A 12344-nucleotide genomic window follows, 5' to 3' on the forward strand; every position below is an offset into this window, starting at 1 on the left:
TCAATAGTTCGACAATCTGAAAAATACCGTCATAAGATAATAACTTTGGCCCAGACATTGTGGAATTGAATTCGTCGGATGATGTTTAAGGGAGTCGATCGAGCTCAATCGACAACTCGATTGCCCTCGGCAGCGCACAAATGTGAAATGAATCACAAGAACAATAAAAAATAAAAACAATTTAAAACAAAAACATCAACAACAACAACAAAAAAAAGAAAGAAAAAAGAAAAAGGCGAAAGGCGTCGGTCACAGTGCAGACTCGGCATTGCGGCGCAGCTCCTCTCCGGAACATAAAAGTACGAGAGACTCGGCGCCGTCGAGGAAGCGAGGTAAGGAAGGCTGGGCGGGCAAGCCGCTTCAGACACCAAGGTACCTGCAGTAAGCCGTGTCCTCGATGAGCTCCCGGGGTATCCACTCCTCGGCGGGCGACTGATTCGAGAGGCTCGCCGCGTGCTTTTCCACCTCCTTGAGGACGCGCAGGAGATTGCCGCCGACGAGCTTCTTGATGTCCGAGGTCGGCCACCTACGGTCCCGTGTCAGCTCGGCCAACAGCAACGGGTAGCCCGAGACGTCAGGAAGCTCCGTTGGCGGACTGCGGGTCAGTCGCCAAGATTAATTAGCTGGCTAAATTAGTGTGGTGGTGGGGGTGGTGGTGGTGGCGGGGGGGGGGGGGGGGGGGGGCGGGGGGGGGTGGAGGCTCACTCCGAGGGAAGAAAGCGCGCGCACCGTACATGCTAAGCGTCCCATGGCAATTATCATTTGGACGAGCGACGGCTCGAGCGACTTTTACTCCTGGGAGTCGAGGGATTTGTCTGTCCGGACGCGGTTAATCTTTGTACGGATTCGGATTTTAGCTTTGCCGCTACTTTCTATGAACTTCACTGTAGATGTTTCAAGCGACCGGTTTTATCATGATTAGATATACTGGCAATGTTTTAATAATCTGTTATAAGATAGATTTAATACTTTGATCGGGGGTTGGTGTGGGATCGGGGATGTGTTTGCAAAACTGCAATGCCCTTAGTGTGGAGTTTTGAAGGTAATATATGCCACGTGGTATTGTTGAAATGAAATACCGAAACGGATTTAACGGCACGTCCCGGTACAACTGGGATTTTTCTCCTCGAAGAGCCTATCCATGCATCCAAGCGCATGTATGTGCATTGCTGAGACTCTTTGTCGTCTTGTCAATTATTTAACATACTTTTAGACGTACACCGACGTCTCTAAAATGCAATCAATTTTCATCACATAACATATATCCTTATTAAATAAAACAAAAAATAGAAAATATTCCTATTGACTTAAACATTTTAGAAGAATTTTCAATCATTAGCGTGAAAATTGATGTAAGGTAAGGTGTTTGAGCGTAAACACTTTGTATCATTACTGTTAGCGTTAGAAGATCGTTGAGCGTACGCCATTATATTAACATTTAATTTCCTAATTATTTCGGAAGCCATTTGGTACATATTCATTTTGTTTCATTCATAAGCTCGTCAAGCTTATCATGATATCTTCGCATTAATAGGTGTTTGAATCTTTTACACGAGACGAAGCTCATCATAGTTTGAATTAAACAGCACTAACCCATCCACATACAAGTTTCAGAAAATAAAATTTATAAACTAACGTACTTTAATGTAATTAATAGGAAATCGAAGTATTTAACCAACGAGACACGTTAATAACAAGTGGCATGATTTATAATTTATGATAAATTCATAATGCATTGACGAGTCAGCAGTCACGTACTTTCCACGGTATTTAAAACCGACGGAATATAAATAAGAATATGTATATATATATATATATGTGTGTGTGTGTGTGTGTGTGTGTGTATGTATGAGAGTAAAGGTTAAATATGGTTGCAACCCTACGAGGTCAGGGGGTGATATACGATCAGTTATTTATGTCCCCGGCGATTCGTCTTTCGATGGAATGGAGGAGGGGAAGGAATTTAGATGCCTCCGCGACTTGTAAATTGACGCCGTTGCGTCGCCTTTAAATTGTAAAACGTGTAGGCGAGAGAAGATGGGGAAGTGAGACGCTGATGTAGATTTTTATTTAGAGCAAAGGGTGGATAAGATAAGTACGTTATATAAGAATTTCGTGAATATTAAAACGAAGGAAACGATTGGGAGAGTTTATGATTTGAAAAACTGATGATTCAATATTATCGATATTCTTTCAATTATCGATTCCAATATCCATCATATTCAATAGTTCATAATTAGCAAATATTATAAATAAGTAATTTTCATTTTTCACGCAATTAAGGCATATAATTTCATGTAATTTAATGTGCATTTGTTGCTCATAACACTTTATTGATTTTTCTAATCTTTCGCAATTTCAGATATACATTATTATACGCATTTTGTAAATTTATTTTATTTTATCGAATATCTGAAGCAAAATAATCGAAATATGCTGCGAAAAGCTATACAAGTGCAATAATAATAATATTCCCTTAATTATATAAATTGTTTTTTGTTTTTCAATTTTTTTGTTTTTTTTTTTTTGTTTTTTTTTTTTTGTTTTTTGCTTTATATTTTTTAATATACTAATTCTTTCGAAATATTTCAGAGTATAAAGTCTAAATTGTGCTGTTGAATAAATTTTTGTCAAATCACAAAAATGTATAAAATCGACGTATAAAGAAAGCTTCTGAATTCAATGACCGGCTATAATTTTGCTACCATAACGCCTTACGAAAACTTTAAGTGCATTTAAATTTATTGATTGAACGACCATATGAAAACGTCATTATTCTTATCTCCAAATTACTCCTTTCAATTTTAGAATTTTACAATCTATCAATATGCTTTACGTGCAACTTGAATGGCCTTGTATTGTGTAAAGTAGCATTAGATATTTCGCGTCTTTGCGAAAGAACTTTACCTCTTCAATTATGTTACACGAATGGAAATATATAAATCGAATAATAATTGGCAAGTTTTTGTTGCTCATTATCATCAGTTTAATAATGGTATTTCATGCCATCAATGCATTATGATTCTCAATAACCGTAAATATTTTTCTTTCGTCTAATATATCAGACGTTTAAAAAGTACTATCCATTCAAAGTATTTATAAATCTACATCGTTTTGTGAATATTGCAAAGAAATACATTGCCAAGCTTTGAATACATATCGGTACATATTTTATAGCTTTTGCATAGGTGGAATTTTATATCGTCGGAAAATCACTGCAGGCTAACATGGAAATGCTTGCTGCTGCTCCTCGGGTATTACATATGTTTCTTAACTTTATTATATTACATTACGTCGCAATTCTGTGTAAAAGAAGTAAAATTTTGATTTCAATTCGCTATACTTTATAATGTATGGGTCGATACACTTTTTGGAACTAATAATTGTTCTATTATATGGTACTTTCCTTTCTCGTTTGAATTAAAAAGTATTTTTAAGATTTTCACCTTCAAGATTTTCCCCAGTAAGATTTTCCCGCGAATGTAGATTAAAATACATATAAATATAATGCACTTACTTACGTTCAATTTATAAATAATAATTTCTAAAAAAAAATAGCCCGAACTTTGGTATTATCGTATCGTACGTTAAATTTTATAGAATGAAATCGACATTTAAAAGTATGCTAATTGCATATATTGAGATCACTTTGCTGCACAATTCGTAATTGGTAAATATATATTTTACATGTCAACTTTTCATTGACATTTTACGCACGAATGTTTATACTTTAAAAATAGTTATGAATTTGCAAAAAGTTAATACAATGTCAAAAACATTAATTGAAAATATGCGTCTGTTATTTTTAATGAGTTGCATAAAAATTTATAAAGTTCTATGCACATTTTTTAGTAATTTAATTAATAATATTTACTTTGCGCGAACCAGTTTTCATAAATAAATATAATTCCATCGATACAATAAAAGTGTATTCTATATATATATATATATATTCTGCTTATAATCATCGAAGACTATATCGAAGAATTTAAGTTTAAGTAAGAAATAGATGGAACGAAGCTTCGACATGAAATGTAAAAGTAACTTTAATAATTCGCCCTCTCTGCTCCTCACTTAACAAGATTTTAGGTTTTTTTTTTTTTTTCCACGGCGCTATTACGCGACACTCGTCTTTTCTCCTCTGTATGTCTAGTCTGAATTATTATCGATTTATTTTCGCGGCATCGGCGGTCTCTACTCAATTCCGGCGACGTTAAAGGCTCCTGGAAACGACAACGACGAAGACCACTGACGGGTGGAACAGCGGTGGGATTGCAGAGAGTTCGCGAGAGTGACTTCGTGTGCGTGTGTGTGTGTGTGTGTGTGCTTGTGTGTGTGTGTGCGTGTGTGCGTGTGCGTGCGTGCGCGTGTGTTTGTGTGTGTCCTGTCGTGGCTGTTGTTTGACAATCGGTGAGTGTCGAACGAGATTCGCAAAGAATTTCTACAAGATTCTGAAAGGATAAGGTTACGACTTGTTATAAACAGTACGTGATAAATCGAGAGCCGTTGATTCCTAGAGAGTCGTGAGGGCATTTTTTATTAGCCTTTGTTCGCTTCGATTTTTATTTCGTTTGCCCACAATTCTTATGCTTTCCCTCATCTTTGGATCGATAATTTTTAGTTTTTAGTGGCTCCATAAGACTTTTATTTATTTTATTATGAATAAAGTGTTTGAACAATTTATATATTATTGTTAAATTATAGAACTAGATCGAAGTTTAATAAAACAATGCCATATGTGGCTGAACAATTGTGTGAAATAAATAATTATTTTACAAAGGCCCATATACTTTGATTTTTTTTTTTCTTCTCTTCTTTTTCAAAACATGTAAGATTTGGTGTTTCTAATTAACTTCATATCAAGTTTAATTTTGAAAAATACCTTATAAGTTCTAAAACGATTATCAATGATCTGCATTTTATTTATATTTTTATAATCAAAGTTTATGAAATAGAAAATTCAATATTAAATTCAATTATAAAGAGCAATAGAAATATCATGAAATTGTAAGTTCTATATTGAAAACTTAATAATTCGCAACAGACATTTATTACCATTGATTTACAATAATCTTATAGTCTTATTATTTTATTATGATTAAATAACAATAAACTATAAGTAATATACGATAAGATAGCTGAATAATTTCATTCGTGCCTATTTATTTTTATTACAAGTTGATTGATTTATTACATTTTTTTAATTACAGAAGTATGCTTTGTTTATTCGTATTATTGCAAAATGGATCTACGTCACATATTCTTTTATATATAATATAAGAACGTATAGTGATTTTAAACGAAGAATATCTTTTAAATAATTCTAATTAAGAACGTGAAATTATTATTTACCGTCTACGTTATCATATACTCGAACTAGATATTTTTTTCAATTTCAATGACATTCGTCTCATTCATTTCTATGAAATATTTGAATGGTTTTTTGTTTTTTTTTTTTTTGTAATTTATAAAATTGGACAAGCGTATATTGAATGAATCCATCAATAACAATGTATTGCACTATTTATGCACATAATACTTTTTTACAAGCAATACAAAGAATTCGAAAAATCTAAGCAAACTTAACAAAATCTTTCTATATTCGTCATAAAATTTTTATTAAACTTTGAACATTGGAAGAGAAAATTTACAATACGATAAAGCTTCCAATTAATCTACTTGATTAAAATGTTATAAGATATTAAGCATATATATGAATAATTTAATAAACGTATTATATCACTGTTTTATTCCGAAATCATTACTAATTCATTGATAATCAGAAAATAAATTCTCTTATAAATTCATTGAATATATATAGAAATTCGAATATTTTCTAACAATGTAAATGATATCACCTATATTATTCTCTACTCAACATTCAATGCAAATTAATCATAACTATTATAAAATTAACATTAAATTGCCTCAAGTTTGTTTAAAAATTATAATGCTAATTATTACTATATCGTTGGAATGAATCAAAGTAAAATAAACAATTTACGGTCATATTGCCACGAAAGTAAAAAGTAATCTGTTCATATTAAAATAATTAAATAGCACAAGCAGTTTAATTTAAGTATGCTTAAAAGCGATATTAGTGTAGTAAGATGTAATTATAAAATTAATATCACTCATAATAGTATTTATTAAATTAAATTAAAAATTAATTATTCATTAAAATATATTTATATATTCATCTTTTCTTGCCATTATCTTTTTTTATTCAATTTTATTTCATACATAAATAAGCTTCAATTTTACATACTTATATTTGCTTAGTTTTAAGAGTTCATAGCTTTACTAAAATGATAAATTGTGTGAATATTCATTTAAACGTATTCGTCCGTCATCTTTTCTTGCCATTATCTTTTTTTATTCAATTTTATTTCATAGGACTAATCAAGGATAACTTTAAACGATATAAATCTTAATATTATATATTATATTAATTAGAATTTTAGTTATTACTATTTAGATATTTTATAACCAATTAGGTAATTACGATTTTGTTCGAGTCGAAACATACATATTTACTCATACTTTATTATATAATATCATCATAATAATAATCGGTGGTAATTAAATATCATTATGTAGAACAAGTGTTCTTCTGTAATAACGAATAATAAGGCACAAAAATCAATACCATCGTATAAAATATATCGGATCTTCGCTAAAACTCGAAGAGAATCCAACGAGTACATTGAAAATAAATGCATTTGAAATAATGGGCAGAAATTTTGCGCAACGGTAGATCGTTGCGGCAAAGCCTTTACGGATTATACATAAAATGTAAGTCTTAGCAGCGGCTTTTAAAAATATTGCCGAGTATCAATAGTACGCGAGGGAAAACAAGGGAGCGATAGTTGCAAGGACTCTTGCTACGGAACGCGATGAACAAGCGAGTTTCCTTCCAACCACATTCCGCCCACTTTCGTACCCCCCTCCCCACCTCCCCACCTCCCCTCCTCCACCCCCCTCCCCCTCCCCCCAAGTATCAGCAATAAAATGCTCGCGTAAATAAGGCGAAAGAAAAGGGTACCTTGATATTCCATCGTAGCCGGCTCCAAGACCAACATGATCAACCCCGGCGACCCTCCTTATGTGGTTGATGTGCGCTGAAAAATAGAGCGGAACAAGGCCTCGTATCCTTATCCAATTCCATATATCGTGCCTTTGACAAAGTCGAGGCACAAGCGCCTTTCAAATTCTCACCAAGAACAAGAGCGAGAGAGGTTGTGTATAGGGCGAGCTTACCTATGACGTCGTGCATTGATGCCTTATCTCCACAACTGAGATGAGCGCTGTCAAAACTAACCATCACGAGGCCGCCATTCAGCGTCTGCGAAAACGAGTAATCAAAGCGACTGAGATCAGAAGCGGTGATTCCATGATTATCTTTTACATAGACAACTAACTGCCTTTGCCGTCCCCTCGTTTTCCTTTTATCTTATAATACATTTTTTTTTCCCCTTATTTTTCACTTCACCGTTATTATTCGTTGCTCTCAATAGTAAAACTTTATAGTCGCCTACGACGATATAATACATACGAGATAAAATGACAATAAATAATCTACCTGATTGATGCTGAAAGATGCCTGATTTTTAATGACTATCAGCGCGAGTCTTAAGTTCTTAAGAATTTATAAAATGTGTAATTTTGAAGTTACGTTTTACATTCTTAATATGCATGATTATATCTGAGATGAGAAAAAAATTTATAAATTTATTTATTTATAATGTTGAGAATTATCGTGTAACATTAGTTAAATTTAATTTTAATAATCCATTCGTGTAATGTCGAAAAGGACATAGACAATAGATTCTCAGTGTAATTAACTTTTTTCTACAATGATAACACAGTTATTTTATATTATTTATTGTCTATACATAATTATTTATATTATTTATATTACATTATTTATACGTATATATATATATATATATATATATATATATATATATATTAAATTATATATATAATTTAATTAATTTGTCATTTTAATTAAATTAATGACAAACATAGTCAGCGTACATATCTATCCGACTAGAATGGATATATTAAAAATGTTTATTAAAAATAATTAATTAATTATCAGCGATAGTTCCTGATTTTATTAGCAAAATAATATTCTCATAATATTTGATATAGGCGATGAATAATATAAAGATTGAAATGTGTTTGATTTTTGGGTATGTTAATTAACGAAATATTTTGAACGACAAAGTAATTGATATTATTTGAAAAAAAAATTTGCAATATGAAACACAAGAAAATTAAATAAATCATTTTTTTGAGAATATCAAGTAATATATAACTTTGAATAATACATATACATATCGTAGGTTTTCTAAAACCAACACAATTACGTCGTTGTAGTATATATTATTTGGATATCGTATTTTATATTATAAGCAAAAATATTAGTAATACTCAACTATTAATTTATATAAAATATTTCACTTATTCACTTTACTAATATTTATTCATAATTTTTTTTAACTAAAGGAATAGTTCTTTTACTCGCTCATATTTTTGTATACATTATTATAATCTGTTTCACGCTCCAACTCTTTCACTTAGAAGAAAAAATTTGATGTAAGATAAGGCACGTAAAAGAGAGCGGTACGCTGAATCAGTAGTAAAATATATATTTTGTCAGCCAATAAATGTGATCGCGTGAAATAATGCAATTTCAGTTATAACTTAAATAATAATAATAATAATAATAATAACAACAATAATCATAATAATAGTAATATAATGATTTTGATATGAAGGAAAATGTTGAGGTTTACGTTTATGTTACAATATTTTCAGGTAATGGATAATTAACGCGTTTTAATTGAACTTGTTTTTTCTGTTGCCGTTTCTTCCTTACTTTTCAATTTTTACATTAATATATCAGAATATCTACTTTTTTTTTTTTTTTTTACAAATATTATGCTCATAATTCTATATTCTTTATACATTCGGAATCATAAAATAAGTTATTAATTTCAGAGTAACAAAGTATTACAATTATTTGTAACTATATGCTAGAAATATTTAAATTATTCGTATGTTGAGAACGACTAAATAATCAAAATAATAAACCATACGCGTGCAGCTATCGTATCATATGGCATTGTAAATTAATATAAAGCGATTCTCATTCGGTTCAAAAGGTTAATTATTTATCTGGCATACGGGGAATTAAAACGCTCATCAACCATTGCGATTTAGGATGAGAATAGAAGCACGATTTATTCATTAAAACTCATCCAATATGAGCATTTAAATCATGCAGATACTCTCCCAGTACTTTGAATTATACTTACAATATACGTGATTAATGACGCAATTTAACTTTTGACGTCAGTCTTCGGATATACCGAATTTTTTTTTTTTTTTTTTTTTGTAATCTGATAACGAACATTTTATACGATCGATGTAACGTATGTTATTGTAAGTCTTAAAACAGCGTAGTAAAATGTTTTATAAAAAAAAAAAAAAAAAAAAAAAAAAAAAAAAAAAAAAAAAAAAAAAAAGATTAAATTTAAGTTCATTTCGATCAAAGTACTTTGATGATTTTTTTGTTTTTGTTTAGAGTCGTTAAGACTTACCGTTCATTAAATCGATGGCTCTCCTCTCTTGATTTATTCACTTGATTTTTGAGCGTCAATAGGTAAAAAAAAATTTTATAAAATCACGTAATAATACATCGTATCTAATGAGCTCTTAATTAATTATCACATAAGCGAAATGTTAAAAAAATAAAAATATTTATAAGAATATTCATGCGCGTTTAAAATACATTTTTTTCAAAATTAATCATAATATTAGGACATAAATTTATTGAAATTTGAATCGGACTATTGTATAAATTTCATTCTATCGTTGTAAATATCAATTAAAATAATAATAAAATACAAATAATATAAAATGGATCAATGTAAGTTAATAACAAGTCTGTCGCCACATTGCCTCGGTAGTTTATGAATTTATATACTTTATATTACTCTCGGTGCAGGTACTTTAAATATCTTTCTTCCAAACGTTTATATACGAAAATAGTTTCTTATTATCCGCTGATGGAATAATCTTGACATAATAAATGAAAATAAAGAAGATAAAAACTGTCCGAGATTATTGTGAAAGTAATGTAAGAAATACAATGCTTCGTGGAGTAAAAAGAAGACAATAAGATAAAGAAGAATGATGAAAAGGAATTATCGAGCGAATTTATATTTTATGAGAAACTGGAGAAGGAATGTTTGTACAATATATCTTTCACCCTAAAAATCAAATCAATTTTAACGTAACATCATTCGGCCCCGCAATAATGAGTCCGCGTATTTTTTATTATTTATTTGTTTTTTTTTTCTTTTTGCTTTTTTTTTTTTCTCTTTTCTTTTTGTTTTTTATCCATATGAAATGCAGGGCCGCATCCCTTTGAGCCGCGTGTACGCGCACAGACGTTCAGCCCCTCGGACGCATATCGCGACAATTTGCACGTCTGACGAATTTACCGCGCAATCTAAGCCGCTGGCGCTTCAGACGCGCACGCACACACGGAGAGCAGAGGCAGCGGTGCTTATCCGTCGCCTTCAGCCTCGCCGGGGTAAAAATTTAAAATTAAAATTTGCCCGACCTAGGACGCCGCTCATAAGAGAGCCGTTACGTGCTTCCGCGAACACGCGAGAGAGCGTAAGCGTGTGCATGAATTGCAGCGAAAGAAAAAAAAAAAAAAAAAGGGAGAAGAAAAGGAGCCGGGAGGGACAAATTGTAGGCGAAGGAATCACAAATATACTCGCAAAGGGCAGAGGACGGAGGAAATGAGTGGGAGCTTGGCGGGTGAGAGGGGCCATGTAATGTAACAAAATACTGTCCTGTCTGTTATGGCTCGTATTTCCGATTTCGTGATTGCTTTGCCCGTTCGCGTTGCTTTTAAGACAATACAAGCGCATGGAAACGCAAGAAGGTCGATCATTAATTACATTCTACCACTTGTTTACGTATATACGAAGAGGATATAAGTTTTTGTTATTTAGGAATTTGCGAAGCGTCGTATTTTTATCTACTATCGTCAAGTTTTGGTGAACGCTCAGATGATATGTAAGAGTACAATGTGAGTGTAGTATGGCATTATAAAAATTTTTTAACAATTATCTTTATTAACTGTTAACGCTTATAATATTGATTTACCGGATAATTTGAATAATGAGACCGCGATATGATAGAATCTAAACTAAAAACTTAAGTTCAAGCTTTTTGCAAAAATTTCCGAAATCAAATTAATCCCTCTCATCTAAATGTTTCCATTCTTATCATAAAGAGATAAATCTATTTTTAACTTTATAATTAAAGCGATAAAATTTTTCAAACTATCCATTCAATTATTCCTTAAAAATGTCATTTTTCATTACCGTTCAATCATTTCACTGTTTATGGAAAAATTTTAATTTATCGTAGGCTAATAATGTTAATTATTCTACCAGAGAAATATTAGTCTTTTATTACAGCCGAGTCATACAAATATTAATTGCATTACTTTAAAATAGTCTATAGTGAATTAACAGGAAATAATATATTTAATAGATTTTTTAATTTCACATCATATTCGCTAGATAGTTTAAACTAATTGCATATGTCATTGGATAAAGAAAATTTCATTGTAACATTTATACAATAATTCAGTATCCACGTACAATCCAGATACGTGGATGGATTGTGCTTCTGACTTTTAGGATATTAAATCAATCAATGCAGTTTTGAGGAAATTAAAATTTTGTTATTTCTATCTCACTTGTTTCTGACATAATTGTACGAAATTATATTTAAAAGAACTTAAAATATATTTAAAAATTAATATAATATAAACTGCATAAAAGTAGAAAATATTAATATGATATTTTCAAAAATATAATCTACAGATAATGTCTAAGATTTTATTAAAAACAAAAACAAAAAACAAAAAACAAAACAAAAAAAAAACAAATAAAAAACAAAACAAAAACCAAAAAAAAAAAAAAAATGTTATATGTATTATTCTATATAAAATGTAATAATATTAATTTATGCACTTTAATGTATCGTTATAAAGAGTAAATAGAAACAATAGAGAATAAGAAAAACATAATTTACGCTAAAAATTGTAATAAATTATATGACAATATATCGGCGATTACCAAATAAATCCTGAATAATGTTCATAATGTCTCGTGTATCGAGTAAAACAGGTCTTACAGTCTACTCAAGACCATTTCGTCGTCATCATTTAAGTCCATCCGTCTACTTCGCTCTCTCTCTCTCTCTCTCTCTCTCTCTCTCTCTCTCTCTCTCTCTCTCTCTCTCCC

The 12344-nt window shown here is 31.0% G+C and overlaps 1 protein-coding gene across 1 annotated transcript in view; it reads right to left on the reverse strand.

The window, feature by feature from the left end:
- Positions 1-326: 326 nt before the first annotated feature.
- The window catches only part of LOC105364541 (dipeptidase 1), a 77371-nt gene continuing 65353 nt past the window's right edge, over positions 327-12344 (reverse strand). Inside the window, exons 6-8 of the mRNA XM_011502485.1 lie at positions 7261-7345; positions 7046-7121; positions 327-595 (exon numbers count right to left, since the gene is read on the reverse strand). Of these exons, the coding sequence (XP_011500787.1) occupies positions 361-595; positions 7046-7121; positions 7261-7345 (396 nt within the window). The 3' untranslated portion in view covers positions 327-360. The remainder of the gene's footprint in view (positions 596-7045; positions 7122-7260; positions 7346-12344) is intronic.

The sequence above is a fragment of the Ceratosolen solmsi genome, unplaced genomic scaffold, assembly GCF_000503995.2.
Source record: "Ceratosolen solmsi marchali unplaced genomic scaffold, CerSol_1.0 scaffold10, whole genome shotgun sequence".
Classification (NCBI taxonomy): Eukaryota; Metazoa; Arthropoda; class Insecta; order Hymenoptera; family Agaonidae; genus Ceratosolen; species Ceratosolen solmsi.